Genomic DNA, 19,974 nt, shown 5'->3' with positions numbered 1-19,974 from the left:
CATCTTTTCATGTGCTTGTTGGCCACCTGTATGTCTTCTTTGGAGAAATGTCTGTTTAGGTCTTCCACCCATTTTTTGACTGGGTTGTTTGTTTTTTTGGTATTGAGCTGCATGAGCTGTAGATGTTCCATGTCTTAAATCTCTGCTTCAGCTTTCCAACTCTGTGCCTGTAAGTTTGTGACACTGCCTCATCTATGTCCATCATATGCATAACGTACTCGATGCCCTTGACTCGTTGTAAATATTATACTACAATCCAGTCTCTTTTGGGAATTCTCTACTTTGTGTTCTTTGGATGTTACAATTTTCATTTTCTCATTCAATTTTATGTTTCTTATGTTATTTTTATCTTTAAAGTTTGTGTTAAAGTTTCGATCGCATACAAGCGATATTCTTTCAGATCCACAGATCCCGGGCCACCGTCCTCTCACCTGCCACAGTAGTGGACAGCCTGGCATGAGTGTCAGAAAGCTGCACCCTCACCCAGGCCATCCTGCAAGTTGGGGGGAGGGGGAGGGGCAGCAGTTGACGAAATCCAGATTCCACCCCGCAGGGCAGGGCACACTGTCTCTCGTCTTTCTGACACTCCTGCTTGGAGGAACGCCTCCTTCCCTGACTAGAGACTTCTGAAGGTGATACTGAGCCTTCTCCGTGCCAAGCGGAGTGCCATGCTCTATGTGCATTAACTTAGTTATTCCTTTCGGCAGCCCTGCGAGGTTGGCACGAGGATGGTCTCCATTTCATAGACTGGGGAGTGAGGCACAAATTGGTGAAGTGCTCATGGTGGGGGGGTCACACCCAGCTAGCCCCCGGCGAAGCTGGGATAAGACACGAACCCGGGCGGCGGTCTGGCCCCAGAGCCCTCCTCCCATCCTCTGTAAGCCCCGGCACAGTGGCCTGGGGAGGACAGGAGGGGTGGCCCCAGCCTGGCATCGTAGCTCCTAGACGAGGGTGGAAGATCCCCCCATGGGGAGGAGAAAGCGTGTGCATCAGCACAGCCGAGTCCACAAGAATGAGTGAAAGTCACGTCCATCTTTCCCTCAAGCCAGTGACCTCCGAGGAGCAAGATGGAGCTTCGTTTGGTCCCCGCGGTGTCTCCAGCCCCTGGCTCAGTGTGTCATCTGGAGCAGGAAGGCAGGGGTGGTCCTTTGGGTACATGAGGGAAGAGAAAGAGTTGCCAGGCAAAAGAGACAGCATGGGCCAGGCCCAGAGGCATGGGTAGCCCTCAGAGAAACAGAACTTAGAAGTCCAGGGCAGCTGAGTCCTGAACTTGGACTGGTCTTGGAATTGTGGGGATGGGGTCGAGGGTGGGGGAAGGAGAGCATTTGAAAAAACCAGATGTAGTGAGGGGGAGCCTGATCTCAGAGTGCCCGTTGTCCAGCGTGCAGATACTCATCTCACAAATGGTAGCCATGGTGGATAATCAACAACAGGTGTTTTACAACCATGTCAGGAATCTCCTCCTCGGACCTTTATACCCCATATTCAGACCTTTATTCCATCCAGATCTCAGGATTCTGCTCTCTACATATTCCCACCTTCTGTTTCCAGCCAGCCTCTATCCAGGCTGCCTGGGACTCCCTCTCTGGTCGGAACTCCCAGCTCCCCTTCACTTATGAGAAAGCTCTTCCTTTTGCCCATCCCTCTCCAAATAATAATAACAGTCATAATACAACGTCAAGTAGGGTGGAGTCTCCATGGGTCTTCAGAGACTTTAGTTGTTCTGGTTGCAGAAGCAAAGCTGTGTGGGACCCTAGGCATGGGGAGAAAGCAAATGCTTGCCTATAGATGTGCTGTGAATGAGGTGAATATGGATTAATACGTGTATTTTGGGTAGAATAGTGGGTTGAGATCTTGCTAATATACTCAAAATAGTGGTCAAGAAAATCCTATCTTTGGAAGATGCTCTGGTAGCAGCAGGAGATAGGACAGTCAGGCTGCTGTTTTTCAGTGTCCAGCTGGTTAAAGTGTAATTCAGAAGGCGCTGCTGCCTTCCTTGAGCTGGAAGCCTCACTTCCGTTAACTGAACTGCGGTGGCTTCATTGCTCCGTGGTGACCAAGGTGGTGTCCGTGGTGCATAACCAGGGCCCCTGCATATGGCTTTTTCTTCCTGACCGTTTCGTTGGCTCTCAGATAGGAGAAAGTAATTGTCTGTCCCAGTCTGGCCCTGGGCTGAAATGCCCCACTTGGGCCTTGACCTTCTGTATCTGAGACGCATCTCTCCGACTCCACATCTATAGCTTGTCCTCAGGTTGCAGTGTCTTGGTGGAAGGGGAAAGCGTCCCCTCTTCCCTCATACCCCACAGCAGAGCTCTGGGTGGGAGTTCCTCTTCACTGGGATCACGCAAGCCTATCAGTGGAGCTCCCTGGCTGTCCTCTCCTCCGACCTGAGTCTGTCCCTCATCGTCTCAATTTTAGGCCCAGAGACCGATTAATAATGTTTTTTGAGCCTCTCCCCTGCAGTCCCACCTAGAGAGGACTGAAATGATGGTCCAGCAAGACTTGTGGCTTGATCACACACGGCAGTGGTCTGCAGGTCGGCAGAGTCAGGAAATAAAACTGTCCACCTGTTACCAGGTCCAAGTTCGTATTGCATGCTGCATGACAGGCTAGTAAATCAAGAGGCGAGTCATTGGGGGCAGGGAATGGCAACTTTATTCAGAGAGCCAGCAGACAGAAAAGACGGTGGCCACGTGTCCCAAAAAACCAGCTTGCCCGAGTTAGAATTCGGTCTTCTTTTATACTAAAAGGGGAAGGGTTGTGGTTGGTTGTTGAAGACTTCTTGGTGTCAGAATCCTTGGTTCTTGCAGCTGTCCCCATAGGTCTGGTCACAGTGTTCGTAAACCTCCAACAAGACAAATGTTATTTTCTGTCCTGCAAATTTTTGTCTCTGTATGAATGGAAAAGTTATACCTTTAAAGGTCAGAGCCTTGAGAATGAGCTATCCTGTATATTTCCAGCTGTAGGCAACATTCTTTCAGTGATTAACTTGCAGGAAAAGCAATACAATACAAAGGTTAAAGAAAAAGAGACAGGTCCCATGTGAAGTCAGATTTGTTCTTCCCTATGACACACCCGGCCACGGCAGCCCTCTGCTGTCCCCAAGCCCTTAATGAGCCCACATCACCACGACTTCTCTTCCTGCGTTACCAGAGAAAACCCAATGTCCTTTTGCTGAAAGACCCAGGCGGCAGCAGTCCCACCACAATCTACTTTCCAAAGATCCTCCACTGAGACACTGGCCGCACCATGACCTCATCAAATGCACACTTGCCGCAGGTCAAGCTTTGAAGAATGCAAGGCGGTTTCAGTTCTTATATTACATTACATTGCCATGTGAATTTGCTTCTAATAGAGCCACACATTTAATCGCTCTCATCTGGGTTTTATCAGTTGGCTGTATTCAGCAGCCAAGAACTGCCTGTGTGTATCCTTCTTCTGAACCCAGGAGACTCATAGGAAAGACTGAGGTGAAATAATTTGCCAGAGGTCAGAGAGCAAAACTGGGACAAAGTCATTCTCTCTGAATCAGGCTTCTGCTGTCTAGTACTTGGGATCTCTTTTCTTTCCATTAGCATCTTTTACAAAAATATTTTATTTACTTATTTACTTTTGGCTGTGTTGGGTCTTAGTTGTGGCGCGCAGGATCTTCATTGTGGCATGCGGGATCTTTCATTGCGGTGTACAGGCTTCTCTCTAGTTGTGGTGTACAGGCTTAATAGCCCTGTGGCATGTGGAATCTTAGTTCCCCGACCAGGAATCAAACCTGTATTGCAAGGTAGATTCTTTACCACTGAACCACCAGGCAAGTCCCTCCGTTAGCATCTTTATTTTAATATAACGTCACCTAGAGACAAAAAAAAAGGTAAGTTTGAGATAAATCAGATAGAGGGAAAAGTCATAGTAAAAATGGACACTATACCTTTAACTTTGTTAAATGTTATATGCAGAGGCCCCTCATACACTTTTTTTTTAATTTTTAAAAAATTAAAAAATTTTTTATTTATTGGCTGCGTTGGGTCCTCGTTACTGCGTGCAGGCTTTCTCTAGTTGTGGCAAGTGGGGCTACTCTTCATTGTGGTGCACAGGCTTCTCACTGTGGTAACTTCTCTTATTGCAGAGCACGGGCTCTAGGCCCGTGGGCTTCAGTAGTTGTGGCGCGTGGGCTCATTAGTTGTGGCTCATGGGCTCTAGAGTGCAGGCTCTGTAGTTGTGGCACATGGGGCTTAGTTGCTCTGTGGCTTGTGGGATCTTCCTGGACCAGAGACCGAACCTGTGTCCCCTACATTGGCAGGCAGATTCTTAACCACTTGTGCTACCAGGGAAGCCCCCCCTCATACACTTTTATTATCACATTATAATGTATATAATATACATTAGAATAACTTATTATATCGTATGGTATTTCCATGTTTCAGGTTAGGTGTGGGCAGCAGATGGATGAATATTTTTAGCAACTTTTAATTTGCCTGAAGTCCTTTCTATTGGCGTAGTTATTTACTGTGGGGTTGACTTTCTTGAGGATGCTGTGAATGTGTCGCCTTTATTTGTCTCTTGGATGTGACAGCTTCATAGTTATTGAGATTCTGTGACTTTCTGGTACTTAGGTGAGTCCCTGAGTCTTCATTTGTCTGCAGAGGAAACTGAAGTGGAGAGAGGGATGTGACACATTGAGGTGACCCAGAGACCAGAAGCCCCAACAATGAGCTGCCCTGGGAACTTGTGGTCATGTCTCTGGAATTTCCTTTGGAGCCGCAGAATGGCCTGGGTCAGAGGGCAGATTGTGAGGTGCTGCCGTCATACATCCGGCATCCTCGGGATGCCCGTGGCTTCACGGACCGTGCTCACAGGACCTGCTCTAAGACTCACATCTCTAGGTTTGGGCCTTGGCTTGGATGCTTCGGAAATCTGAATTTTCTCTTTGATGATAACATTTTAAAGAATAGGATTTCAGGTCGTTTGGGGGAGTATTGATAACTTTCCAAAGTAAAGCATGTTTTTGGAATGTGAATTCTTTGTTTTGTGCAATTCCAGTGAGTCTTTAATGTTTCTTCTTTTATTGTCCCATAAAGTATTTTCTTGAAAATGAATCTGAATCACAACTTGGTAACTTACTGTGTGCAGAGCTATAAACAAGTAGGCACATGGGAACTATGAACCTGTCTCTCCTCCCCCTCCCTACCCTCACCCCCGCCCCCAGTGTCTTAGTGCTAACAGTTCCAGTATAAATTAGTCTCAGGAAATATTATGGTAATGTGTTAATTGAATTTATTTTAGTTTTATTTTTTTAAGCTGCATGTTCTTCTAAGTTCAGGATCTGTTACCCTGTAATCATTTGCACAACTGCATTAGTTTTCTATGAAAATATTATAAAGAGGAGAACTAGGGTTATTTTTTCAGAGTATTCCCTCCACATGTATATGCCATAGTAGATAACTTACTCGACAAGGGGCAAGAAACGGGGAGAGGGGCTTCCCTGGTGGCGCAGTGGTTAAGAATCCGCCTACCAATGCAGGGCACACAGGTTCAATCCCTGCTCCGGGAAGATCCCACATGCCGCAGAGCAACAAGCCCTTGCGCCACAACTACTGATCCTGCGCTCTAGAGCCCGTGAGCCACAACTACTGAGCCTGTGTGCTGCAACGACTGAAGCCCGAGCACCTAGAGCCCGTGCTCTGCAACAAGAGAAGCCACTGCAATGAGAAGCCCGAAGAGTAGCCCCCACTCACCACAACTAGAGAAAGCCTGTGCGCAGCAACAAAGACCCAACACAGCCAATAAATTAATTAATTAATTTTTTAAAAAAAGAAAAAGAAAAAAAAACGGAGAGCAGACATCCCAGAAGTGACTCAGAGAGGAATGGGGGTGATGTGTAGAGAAAAAGGTGATAATGAGAAGCATATTGAAATGGGGTTTTCTTAGCGTTGAATCTGAAGAGACGATATTCCCAATAAAACGTATTTTCACATGCTGAATTCAATACCCTGTACCCCTCCATGTAAAGCTCTTCAAAATCGCCCTTAGGGGGAGTTTGTCATTGCCAGTTAGGTAGCTGTTTTTCAGTAATGCCCTGCAGAGGAGATTCCTCTGTCATATTTGGACAGCATCCCCGTCCACCATCAGGAATATGTCAGGTTCTGGTCGATGGCAGCCCTCAAACACAGATATTTATAACCCCCCCTTTCAGATTCTGTGCTCCCCGAACCCCTTCTGGTCACAGCTGTTTTCCCATCAATTCCTCCTGCAGGGAGAGAAGGTGTCAGACCTTCAGCCTTGAGGTTTCTAACGTCTGTGATGACCATCATTCTCGTTTGTAAATTAGTTTGATTTGATACGTTAAAAACATAGGCAGTCTAAAATGAACTTGCTGAGAAGGAAGCTTCTCGAGCTCCATTGCCTGTGGGCCTCCGTGTCCTTCATTTTCCTAGATAAAGTTTCTTTTTTACATTTTTTAACTGAGAAAGAAAAAAGATGTGACGTCATAGTTGGGTGGGGGTGGGGGCCCACCCATGAGTCTGCTAACCTAGCACATCAACTATTTTATTTTTGCCTCTTAATTCTTGTCCACGTGCATGACAATTTTATTGGCTGCCTTTATGGTACACATTTCATATTCTGCTGTGTTCACTTAAGCGTGTATTACAAATGCATTTCCATGTTTATATGCAGTTTTCGTGATGAGGTGCGTGTCTTAACAGCAAAGTTGGATAAATGGGGTGGACACCTCACTTTCAAAATGACACTTTCCTGTGTATCTTTTGGAATCACAGTGCACTTCGCAGACTTCTGGTTGGTATAGAATTGTCCTGTTAGAAGTCGATTTCTGGCAGGAGAGGTAGCCGGCTGATATCTGCAAGGAGACTTGTTCTCCAAGAGGATTTCCTTTGCGGGTGATGCCAGCCTTCCAGTTGTGCCCGATCAGCTGCAAACGAGAACGAGGAAAACAGTATTATTTTACAACTGTTAATATTCAAAAGAAAATTTCACTATGCCCGGGAAGCCAGACAAAGCTACAGATGTCCAGCTACTCTGTCTCTGTACACACCCAGGACGGCAAACCTTTTCTGAACTAATGATGAGTACAGGATGCTCGGATCTTCCATCTGCGTGGAACAACAAACAGGTCTCCCTTTTGAGAAAGAAAAAAAAAAAAAGCCACAGCCATGTTGTCAAAAGAAAGTTGTGCTTTCAAAAACACGATGATTCAAAGTTGAGTTTCTGTTTAGACTCACTTTTCTGTGCTGACTTTTCTCAGGGATGGTTTGCCTTCCAAAAGGGAAGCAGCTTGTAAATTTCCTATTAGAATAGGGAGTGTGCTTATAAATTCCTCAGGGCTTAGTAGTGAGATTTTGTCAAAAAGACAAATGAAATTGGAAGATCCTTGGGTAGATATTAACATCTGGGTGCATAGCTACTTCTTTAAACTGCTGAGCAGATAAGGTGAGGTTAAGGGAATGGGAATTGTATGTTTCAGATGAAAATGAGAATCTCAGGGTACACCTTTAGCTATGGGTATGAACTCAGGGTTATGTCACACTTTGCATGCTTGGAAATATGTTGAGAAAATGATAGGCTACCTCTTCTTTATGACTGTGTTTAGAACTTTATTTGATACAGTAATGTCTTGGATACCAATTTTCCTTGGTCTTTATACAACTTCTTAGAACATGAATAAGTAACTCAAGAACGTGTTTATACCTTTAACCTTTTGCAATAAAAGGAAGTTCAAAACTTTGTGCTTTAAATATGCAAATCACACGCAGCATTTTTCTTAAAATTCCTTAAATGTGTCTCCACCCTTCAGAGAATTTTCTCAAATTGTTAATAAGTATTTTTGAAGAAATTCCAAAATAATATTTGCGATGGCCGTAGCGCTCTTCTTCCTAGAGCTCTGTCTCTGTTGACCAGGAGTTCTTCCTAATAAGAACTGAATTGCTGAATATCTAAAATGTTGTCCAAAGTGCCTGTGCAGTTGCTGTCAGCAGTCCTATTGAAACTTGAACATTTTGGGTGCACTTTTTTGATGAAATAATAATGTATACATTTTGGTATGACAGCATATATTTTAGCATAATTTAAAATTACAGTAGCTTTCTCTGAACTTAGATGGGGGAATGATTGAAATGAAGCTGATGGATTTTTTTTTTCCAGCAAAGTTTTTTATTTACTTTGTAAAAGCTTTTTTTTCTTTTTTTAAAATTGAGATACAGTTGACTTATAAGATTATATTAAGGCGTGCAACATAATGATTTGATACCTGTATATATTATGAAACGATCACCACAAGTCTAGCTAACATCTGTCCCCATATATGTTACAGAATTTTTTTCTTGTGATGAGGACTTTTAATATCTGCTGTCTTAGCAACTCTCAAATCTACGAGACAGTATTATTCATTATAATCAGCATGCTGTACAGTACATCCCCACGTCTTATTTATTTTAACTGGAAGCTTGTACTTTTTGACCACCTTCACCCAATTTGCACCCTCCCACCCCCATCCCCTGTCTTTGGCAACCACCAATGTGTTCTCTGTATCTAGGAGCTCCTGGTTTTGGGGGGTTGGTTTGTTTGTTTTAGAGTCCACATATAAGCGAGATCATACAGTATTTGTCTTCTTCTGTCTGACTTATTTCACGTAGCATAATGCCCTTGAATTCCATCCATGTTGTCACCAGTAACAAGATTTCCTCTTTTTTACGGCTGAATCATATTCTTATGAATAACTGAGTGATAATATGACTTGATGGAAGCATCAGTAATAATATGGCTTGGTTGGTTTCTTTGGAGGAAGGAGAAAGAATCCTCTCGCAGGAGTACACAACAGCTTTGCATGTATTGATGGTCAGGGAATGAGCTGGGTTGGGCGAGAAGAGGCCGCCTTCTTCCTGCTTCCTGGAGAAAGCGCTTCTGGGAAGGGACTCTGGTGCCCATACAGTGCTGTGAGGCCAGAATCAGCCCATGTGCATCCTCCCTTTGGATCTGCACAAAGGGGCTGGTAGCTGGGGAAAAAGAAGGTGGCTTCAGTGGGGGCTACAGTCATATAAAAATCCAAGGACCAGAAGGAATCTCTGGGTCTTCTGGTCCAGGCAGTGGTGTTGGGGAGGCTCATATCCGGTCCTGAGCATGAGCTGTTATATTTTCAGGAATTCTGTGCTCCAGTTGTAACGCATGGGCATTGTTAACACTAAATTATATAAACTTACAGTTAAATAAATTATATTAAAAACAAAGGTAATAAATACTATAGTAACTAAATAAATCAATCCACTGCCTCATTATTTTACTGTCCTTTGCTAGCATCTACACTCTTGAGGTGGTGTGTATTTTTTTTTTAACTTACTAGATGATTGGTTTATTATAAAAGGACAAAACTTAGGAACAGCCAGATGGAAGAAATGCACAGGGAAGGTGTGGGGAAGGGGCGTGGAGCTCCATGCCCTGTCCCAGCACCATTCTGTCTGGAGGTGGTGTGTATTACATCTGTCTGTTAGAAACACTCTTAGTGTTGTCCTGACAGTCGCTTAAAATCAGATGTGGTGAAGATACTTGGAGCAACAAGACGCTTGTTGGTTAGAGTGGTGATCAGCTGACACCTACCAGAAGGCTTGCTCTTCAGAGGATTTCATTTGTGGGTGATGCCAGCGCTCCAGAAAATGCTACAGATTAAGCCTTTTTCCTTCTAGAAAGCTGGTTGTTAAGCATTCACCATCACCTCCACCAGGCCCACCCACTTGTTTTTGTATCTGAGATTGGGGTGCAGAGGCTTGTTCATCACAGAGGCTTGTTCAAAGTCCTGCAGCCAGTAACCGGCAGGGCTAAGACTTGACTTGGTCTCCCAGTGCCTGTCAAGACGCTCTTTCTCTTACACAGGTATGTTAGTGGTGAAAGGCACAGGGGTCCAGGGTCAAGTTCAGCTATAAGCGGTTATCTCCAGGGTTGCTCTATCATAAGTGAAAGCTCTATAGGGACTAGAGTCATAAATAAGGTGAGGGATGATTAACACAGCAATCAAATGCAGTTGCCAGTGGGGTGGTCCTCTGCTCCCTGTGATCAGTAAGGGGGACAAGTCAAGAGGTGGCAGAGACCAGATATTGAACTGTGTCCCTAATGCACGGTGATGAAATTACTGAATGGAAGAGTGACTCAAGAATGAAGAACACGTATCACCACCTGATATTATGTTATGTACGCATTTGCTAATTTATTTTACATCTCCCCTGTAAGGACGTCAGCTCCACGAGGGCAGGGTCCTAGTCTTATGTGCCGCTGTGACCCAGCTCCCAGAGTGGTGCCTGGAACATAGAAAATGCTCAGTAAATACTGTCGAACAAATGAATGAACCAATCCTGCCGCTTCTTGGCCTTATGTGGCTCCAACTCCCAGGGAAAGTTTTGCCCGGACAAGTGTGCCTGCTGGCGTCCAGCAGTGGGGACCCTCTAACCCTGTGAAAGACAGATAGACTCTTGGTGACCATCATTTGTCTTTCTTCTTAGATGACGGAAGGCCGTCGATGTCAAGTACATCTTCTTGATGACCGGAAGCTGGAACTCCTAGTACAGGTAAATGACTTTTGGCCAACTTTCTAAGTTTCTTCTGTGGCTGCTGTGGTTCAGGCTTTGATTCAGCTGAAGGGTGGGTGAGAATATGAACTGTTTTTAAGTCTCTATCTATTAAAATCTATGAATGAGGACCAGGGCACACCATGGTGCGTGTGTGTGTGTGTGTGTGTGTGTATGTGAGTGTGCATGCTATTTTTGTTCATTCTGTTTCTTTGTACACCATGCCTAAGTCATTCAAGGCCAGAGGTAGATCTAACCTATTGTTACAAATCTCTAGAAAAGGAAATTCCACAACTGCCATTAGCTAATCTTTCTGTGCGGAAGGCGTTAACTAGAATATAATCTAGAGTACTCTTCCTACAATTAAGACCGATTTTGTCATCTTCCTTGCTCAGAGGGGAAACAGTTTGTTGTTTTCAAGTGAAGCCTTCGTAGGTGTGAAGAAAGAAGAACAATGTCTTGGCTCTGTCTTCTCACTAAGGGCTGAGTAACCCCCGGACCCCCTCCCATAGAGCATCATTGCCATCCCTGTTGACCAGCTAGTGTCAGTTGTCACCCAGGAAATCAATCCATTTATCCTCAAACGAAGAACATACCAATGGCAGAGAGGTCAGAGCAGGAATTAGAATCATAGACCCTGGTCTTGTTCAGCTTCGAAAAATATATATCATTGTTTTACTCAGAGCCCTAAAGAATGGCAAAGTGACCAAACTTGATTTAAAGAACTTAATTTCACATCTGTTGCTCGCCTCCAGCTTTTCTGTGTTTGCTTAATATTTTCCAGTGTCTATCAGACTCTCAGGGCAGTGCTCCTTATCCTCCATCATATCGATATTTTGCCCTGGAAAAGCTACAGTTCATCAGAAGGTTGAGGGGATGCACACGTGCTCATTCATGGGGGGAAAATGATGCTTCCATGGGGAGATTTACATATAGTCACTCAGATCTCGTGTTCCCTTGTACGTGCTGCTTGAATTTGAAAATGTTCAAATTGCTAACTTAAAAGAGTGGATACTTTTAATACGATATCAATTATAAAGGTTTTACAATTGCAGTGTAGGAGAGAGTAATCTTGGGAAGAAGCTCTAAACCACAGGATACCAATTCAACTACTGTTCCCACTTTGGCAGATTTCTTTCCAGCATTTTTCATATTTGTATTTCTTACATGGTTGTAATCATAATGTGACTAATTCTCTGTATTTTATGTTTTTTTTACTTAATGTTGTCTTTCATTAGCCTTTTCCAAGTTACTGTATGTAAATTGTCATCTTTGTGAATAGCGGCATTAATTCCAGAAATAGATATACCATTAGTATCAAATCATTTACCTATTTGGACCCACTGAATGTTTCTTTACAATTTTTCCACTATTACAAGTAAATGCTGTGATTAGTTTATCTTTGTAGGGTCCTCTCACATTTTGGATTATGTCCTTGTTAGACTGGGTTTGGAGGATCACAGTCCTATTAAGAGTTGAAACTTTGGCTTGGATTTGGAGGGCGGGGCAGTGGATGGGACTGTAAAGTGAGCAAGGTCTCTTCAATTAGCAGCATCACCAACTAACAAAGCATTTGGAGCTTTAAATTGTTAAGAATGAGATGCTTAGAGGTGAGTGGCCTGGTGTGTTTAAGATGCTTTTTTATATCAACTCACAGAAGCTTAGAAAGCAGCCACCCTCTTAAACAGGAAATGAGACCTCAAGTGGCAATGAAATTGACAGTCTGTTGGCCAGCCTGCCCTGGGAAAGCATGATTGGGGGCATCTGAAGTGGACTTGAGTCACAGAAAAGAGATGTAATTACTGACGTGCAACAGTTTTGGAAAGGTCATCCTCAAGCCTTCACCATCAAGAAAATGTTGAATTAGGCCAAACAAGGGTTCATACTCTTCCCATGCCTTTTTAGAACATGCCACAAATGTTGTTCCCTCTTTCAGGAACACTCCTTCCCATATCCTCACTTAGAAGACTCTTCCCCCCACCCCACTCCCTCAAGGCTTTCCCTGGGCCCACTGCTCCTCCCAAGTCTGGCTCTTAGTGTTACCAAACCAGACTTGGGTCTGTTTGTCCACACTCAGTAAAGCCGATTGCTGATACCAGGTTGTGGTGAAGGGAAGTGCAGCGTTTATTGCAGGCACCAAGCAAGGAGTCCGGGCAGCTGACGCTCAGAAGACCCGAACTCCCCAATGGCTTTCAGGGAGTGTTTTGTTTTTGTTTTTTTTTAATTTATTTTTATTGTCTGAGTTGGGTGTTCATTGCTGCACGTGGGCTTTCTCTAGTTGTGGCAAGGGGGGCTACTCTTCATTACAGTGCGTGGACTTCTCATTGCAGTGGCATCTCTTGTTCTGTGGGCTTCAGTAGTTGTGGCTCGCAGGCTCTAGAGCACAGGCTCAGTAGTTGTGGCGCGCAGGCTTAGTTGCTCCGAGGCATGTGGGATCTTCCTGGATCGGGGATCAAACCCGTGTCCCCTGCATTAGCAGATGGATTCATAACCACTGCACCACCAGGAAAGTCCCCAGGGAATGGTTTTTAAAGACAGGGTGAGGGAGAGGGTTTTGGGGTATGTGATCAATTCATGGACATTCTTCTGGTGGTGAGGTAATCAGGAGTCAACGTCATCAACCTTCTGGTTCCAGCCCACCTGGGGTCTCCGTGCTTGTGGTCAGCATACAGTTACCTTCTTCCACCTGGTGGTAGTTTCAGTACTTACAAAATAGCTCAAAGGATATGGTTCAGGATATTATCTATAGCCCTTGAGTCCTTGACTTTGCTTAAAGGCTAAACTATTATTTTTTCTTGCTTGACTGTTTTCCTTTGTTTCTGCATTTTCTCACTTCTCTGATTAAATTTATTTTTTGGAACTTGCGGAAGGCCTAGGAGGCTAAAGTTTTTCTATAAACAAGAGGCAGGTGGAGGACATGGCAGAGGGGGGTTGGGGTGGGAGGTCTGTTCCAGGAAGGCCCCCTAGGGTCCTGCTCAGTGACATTAGCTGTCACCCTTCCCCCTGAGGTTTCCCTCTTACTGTCACAACTCATGACAACTCACTGCCATTGCCCGTTTACTTGTCAGCATTTCCCAGAGCCACCAACAATGTGAGGGCCGGGTCTCTGTCATGCCTGCTGTATACCCCCAGCACCCAGCCCAGGGCCTGGCTCATAGGTCAGTAAGTAAATTCTTATTGAGTGAAAGAATGGGCAAATCCTAAGATACCCTGGAATTGCCTTCCCAAAGGACCATAGAACCAATTGCTCTGCAGGGAATTTAATTTAGCACCAAAACAAACAAACAAACAAACAAAAAACATGGAAGCAACGTAAATGTCCATCGACAGAGGAATGGATAAAAAAAGATGTAGTACATGTATACAGTGGAATACTACTCAGCCATAAAAAAGAACAAAGAAATGCCATTTGCAGTGACATGGATGGACCTAGACATTGTCACATTGATTGAGGTAAGTCAGACAGAGAAAGACAAATATCATATGATATTGATTATATGTGGAATCTTAAAAAATGGTACAAATGAACTTATTTACAAAACAGAAATAGAGGCACAGATGTAGAAAACAAACTTATGGTTACCAAGGAGGAAAGGGAGGTGGGGGGGATAAATTGGGAGATTAGGATTGACACATATATACTACTATATATAAAATATATAACTAATAAGGACCTACTATATAGCACAGGGAACTCTTCTCAATACTCTGTAATAACCTATATGGCAAAAGAATCTGAGAAAGAATATGTGTGTGTGTATGTGTGTGTGTGTGTGTGTGTGTGTGTATCTGAATCACTTGCTGTACACCTGAAACTAATACATTTTAAATCAACTATACTCCAATAAAACTTAATTTAAAAAAACATGAAGAAGAAATGATTCTAAATTCCCTGGTACATTATTACAATGTGAGTTTCAGCAAAACTTGGAGAAACAAGGTTAAACCCGTTGGACAAAAGCCAACTTAAATATTTGACTTTTCTTTTTATCCTACAAACTTCTGTGGTCCAGGATTGTAGTCTTTTTACATAAGCCTTTGACTACCTGTTCTGGAACTCTAGGTTTTTAACAGCATAAAACATTTTGACTCCGTACCCTTCTTTTGGATCAATTTTGTAGACCAAGAACCCTGTGAGTTGTTTATACTTTAGTCATCAATATTATGCACATTAAGTGCTGAAGCTTTTGCTGTTGTTAAGAACAATTCCAGAATATTTGTAATAAGCCTTAGAACAAGCAATGCCCTTCCCAAGTTTTTGATCTGGACTCTCAGAGGTGGGGAAGGGTGGATGTTTCCTACACTGACCTCACAAGGGTTATAAGATGGAGAGGCAGATTTGGAGGAAATATTTATCTCCCACAAAGACGTAAATGGGTTTACACACAAGGGCGACTGAATGAAGGACATTAGTAGCGACAGACGTGGGAGGCCCAGCTTTTCAGCCACTAACGATTAGGGTAAGGCTATACCTCAGACCTTCAGAAGCAGGACTGTTTCCAACAGCAGGAGTGGTAGAAACTGGGCTGACTAGGAATCAACAGTTACCCAGAATTTTTTTTTACTTTATTTATTTATTTATTTATTTATTTTTATTTATTGGCTGTGTTGGATCTTCTTTGCTGCGCACGGGCTTTCTTATAGTTGCGGAGAGCAGGGGCTACTCTTTGTTGCGATGTGCGGGCTTCTCATTGCAGTGGCTTCTCTTGTTGCAGAGCACGGGCTTTAGGCGCATGGGCTTCAGTAGTTGCAGCATGTGTGCTCACCATTAGTTGTGGCTCGCCGGCTCTAGAGTGCAGGCTCAGTAGTGGCGGCACATGGGCTTAGTTGCTCTGTGGCGTGTGGAATCTTCCCGGACCAGGGATCGAACCCTTGTCCCCTGCATTGGCAGGCAGATTCTTAACCACTGTGCCACCTGGGAAGTCCACCTAACCAGAATTGCTTCACACTGGAAGGATGCTGGTAACCACACAACCACAGAGATTATTTCCTGCACCTGTGCAGACCTGGCCACTGTGACGGAAGCATTTCCCTTCTCTGGGTTACAGAGCAAAACGGCCCAATATTGAAGGCTTGTTATAAAGTCCTTTGAGATTACCAAGTGGAATCTGTGCATCCAAATTCCTGATGGCCTTGAGTAAATCCCACATTACGTGTACAGGGGAAAGAGCAAAGGTCAAGAATGTACATACTGAGATTTTAATATTCAAAAGGCTCATCCCTAAATCCACAGGCAGGTCCCTGATATGACCCATGATATGACCATGTGATGCCCTAAGTCCTTAAATTGCACTTCAGGACAGCTGGAATGATGCTATGACACAAGTATGTGATTCAGTAACAAGCCTTCAGCCTTGGTCAGCGATGTGTGGACTTTGTCTCCCATCCAACCCAGAGACAATGGCATTCGCCCTGTTGCCCAGAATTGTTTCAAGCAGTTATAAATGCACTCAAAAAAGCCCGCATCAAAACAAGAGAGGCCACCATTGTGCACATCTCTCAATCAACCTCTTCTTGATGCTCGTATAACCAGACAGGAGGGTGCCATGCATGTTTTGTATTAAACTCTACATCTCATGTCTGGTCTTCATGTAGTTATTCCTTTAAAATGACTTTCTTCACTTTTTTTCTGATCTGAATGCATATTTAAAGGAGCCTTTTGGAAGCAAAGAATGAGAACTGTGCTTCAGCCTTAGTGAGAGTCATTTCAACAAGGCGGAGAAGAATTTCCTGACAGTGAGGGTCAGTGGGTGGGGAACTGGAGGCCGTTAATGGGAAGATTCCGGGCTCTTTCTCTTGGGTTTCTTAAAAATAGAATAGATTTTTTCTAGATTGGAATGGCTGAGGTGTGGTCCTTCCTTTTAGGGTCTCTTGAGGCTTACGATACTATATGAGATCCTGTCTTCCAGGAAGACAATCCAGTTCAAGAAAAACAGACATATACCTGCTACTCCTTAGAGATGCCTCATTTCAAGGCCTTTCCCAGCACCTTAGATGAGTGGGTATTATGCTCTGTTGGCAGAATTTTTTCCCTTTGATGATAGAGCAAATCAGAGTCCTCTCCATCCCCCCAGCTCTGCCCCGTGGGAGCTGCCCAGTGATGTGGGGCGGATTCTAGGAGTACCGTGTCTTTCTAACCCCATCTCTAAGTGGCCATCGGTAGCACATTTATAACCGTCTACTTCCGTTCAAATAGAGCAACCAAGTGTCCTGTGATTCCGAGAAATGGAGCAACTTCAACAAGTCAGTGTTTTTCAAGAGAACTGAAGATAGTAGCTGGACTATTCTTGTACATCACATGGCGTCCCTAACCCTGAGAAAGCTAGTGGGACAGAAATGTCAGGAGAGATTTAAGGCTGCACCATGGAGTACACTGTGGTGGCCAGTCTCAATTAAGATGGGCTATGAGTGTAAAACATGCACCTGATTTTGAAGTCTTCACATTTTTTTAAAAAAGTAAAATGTCGGGGACTTCCCTGGTGGTCCAGTGGTAAGACTTCACCTTCCAATGCAGAGGGTGTGGGTTTGATCCCTGGCTAGGGAGCTAAGATTCCACATGCCTCGGGGCCAAAAAAAAAAAAAAAACCAGAAGCAATAATGTAGCAACTTCAATAAAGACCTTAAAAAGGGTCCACATCAAAAAAATCTTTAAGAAAAAAAAAAGGTAAAATGTCTTATTAATAATTTTTATATTGATGATCCCATGTTGAAATGATAATACTGGGGGTCTGTGAGATAAAAGAAAATACATAATTAAAATTAACCTCACCTATTTCTTGTTCCTTGTTTCATGCGGCTACTAAAAACATTAAATTGGGCTCCTGTGATATTTCTGTTGGACAGTGATCTCTGAAGGTTAAAGAGTAGATCATTTAAGCAAGGGACAAAATTAAGAACCTAATAGACTTATTTAAGGTTATCCAAATTTCCTATTGGATGTCCTCCACAATAATGATAGCATTTTACAGTTCTTTACAGAGTTTCTCTGAAGCATATCTTATTTAATCTTCACATTAACTTTGTAAAGAAGATGCTAACTCAGATGAAACAGAAATTCAGAAAGGTCGATTCACTTGCTCACGGTCACAGAGTGGTCTGTGCAGCAGAAACATTGATCCTCTGATGGTTCAGCCTGTTCTCTTTCACTGCACAAGTAAGAAGTATGTACAATAAATATCTGAGACACGAGATGGTTCACGTGTAATGTGGCTGCCACGTTGGCCCCCACACCAGCTTCATAAATGACCAGAAATAAAGACTTAAAACCTCATCTCAGGTCGAGAACTGAAGACGGGCTTCCCTGGATCATTCCGTCTGTTTGAACTCAGTTTCTAATCGATGTAGTGAAGGTATACAGGTTTGACATGTGATGATGAAGAGTTTCTACATTGCATCTAAGCCTGAAGGTATCAGGTGTGGAAGAGACTTAGCAGCAGATTAAATAATTCTTACCTTCTCATCACTTTTCTCTGCCTGACAAAGATGCTAGTGAGACTGGCTTAAAGGTTAAGTAAGTTAATATGAGCTCTGAATAAAGCAGCCTGAAGGCAAAGTAAACATTCTTACCTATAATGGGCTTTAAAAAAAAATGCAACCTGTATCTGACTTTTGCAGAAATCTGGAACTGTAATAGTGCTGCACGGAATAACTGCACAGCCCTGGGTTCTCCGCGTGTGCACACACACCCACACCCACACCATATACACACCCACAGACGCGCTCACCCTCAGCCCCCATCCTCTGCTACCTCTGTGGTTTATCATGTTTTTCTGTAAAAATACAAATGATTGTTCTCTACCAAGGAAGCCAGGAATTCCTCCAGAACATACTTTGCCAAGGAAAGAAATATACAGAGTTGATTCCTTCTCTTCTCCACCGAGAGGGGTGGTCTGTTTTCGCTCGCTGGCCCCATCTACCGAAGTGTGAGCCAGCTTGGCCATCTGCTCCTGTCTGGTCTGAAGTCACCAGGAGGTACAGTCTCAGCCAGGGGTGGGGAGCCCTGTGCAGAAGCTGGGAGCAGACCGAGGCCCCTGGGTGTGATGAACCTTCTGTCCGGGACCTCCCAGGCCACCAGGCCGCCTCATAAAACAAGAGCCAGAGGGGGGTCGAGCAGCACTGCTTTGGGCTGACCTCAGACGTCACTGTGATTACCATCACCATTTATTAAGCTTCTCCCTGCAAAGCTGGGCACTCCCCCAGATGAGCCAGACAGATGTCTTTCCAGCCCCTGGGGATGGCTGATAATATTTAACATCTTAAAGGCACATGGTGAAGCAAATAGGTGTTAAGGTGTAGATTAGAGACAGAGAACATAACAGTATGGAATGGCCACTCTACATGGAATGAAAAGCTCATTTAGTGGCTTGGAGAAATAAGAAATAATCCTTCAAGTATACTCTTGGGTGCCACAAGCAGCTCACGAGTTTCCCCCTTTGGCAAGAGGAGGGAGGGACCTGTACATCCTTCCTTCTGCTTCAAGGGCCTATGTGGAAAAGTCGGTAAACCCTGCTCTGCTTGACAACAGAAGAGAATCCCAGTCTCCCTTGTGGGGCTGTGAGAAAGGAGTGTCAAGGATACAGCAGATTGATGCAATCATCCAGCCCCCCCCCCCCACACACACACACACACACAACCCAACATACACGCGCACACAACTCCAGGAGCAGACAGCTCAGCTGGGCACAGGGCGAGGAGGGGAGACCATCTCCCAGGCGGTTGGGGTCCAGGCTGCGGTTGCCTAGCAACATCCCTTTCTTTGCCCTCTCTCGCACCTTACCCTACTTCCACCGCCATCCCTTCATTTCTGTGCCCCATTCTCCCTTGATGTTAATTTTAACCGGTCTTTAAATGCACTACTTGGACAATTTGAAATGGCCAATATTTGGCCAGCTTTGTCCTACTGAAAGGACACCTTTATGGGGTTCAAACTGATTGTGTGGAGGACGAGAAAGGAAATTTTAAGAGAAGAAGACAACGCATCTCTTTCCCTCCCAGGAACAACCCTCTGGAAAGTTGATTTTGTGGCTTTGTCTTGTGTGTGTGTTACTGCTGAGTTATTTGTTTCTTTGATCCCTTTACAAAATCATTTCCACAAATTCTCTAAGGGAGCCCAAAGCAGTGTTGGCAGAAAGGAGCCTCGGGAGGTGGGTGTGAACTGTGGGCTGCCGGTTTAGTGTCTCTGCTCAAGAGGGTTGAGAAAGGTGAGGGATAAAAATGAGTTTAACACACAATGCAGGTCAGCAAAATGTGAATAATTGTGTTTATAGGGGAAAGACACACATAAAACACACACACACACACACACACACGTGCACCCACCGGTCCCTCAAGCAGAGTATAGAGATGGAGAGAGAGCTGGCCATCTGGAAAGGATGGCTTCATGGGAGTCTGGGTGGTAACAAATCTGGGTGTT

The 19,974-nt window shown here is 44.2% G+C and overlaps 1 protein-coding gene across 6 annotated transcripts in view; it reads left to right on the top strand.

Moving 5' to 3' along the window:
- FRMD4A (FERM domain containing 4A) overlaps positions 1–19,974 on the top strand; it is a 450,104-nt gene that overhangs the window by 247,358 nt on the left and 182,772 nt on the right. For all 6 annotated transcript variants that reach the window (XM_057731241.1, XM_057731240.1, XM_057731239.1 and 3 more), the window contains exon 2: positions 10,497–10,562. In XM_057731241.1, the coding sequence (XP_057587224.1) occupies positions 10,497–10,562 (66 nt within the window). The remainder of the gene's footprint in view (positions 1–10,496; positions 10,563–19,974) is intronic.

This window comes from Hippopotamus amphibius, chromosome 4 (genome assembly GCF_030028045.1).
Source record: "Hippopotamus amphibius kiboko isolate mHipAmp2 chromosome 4, mHipAmp2.hap2, whole genome shotgun sequence".
Taxonomy (NCBI): domain Eukaryota; kingdom Metazoa; phylum Chordata; class Mammalia; order Artiodactyla; family Hippopotamidae; genus Hippopotamus; species Hippopotamus amphibius.
Note: the sequence above shows the minus strand (reverse complement) of the source record. Positions and strands in the feature narration are given on the sequence as shown.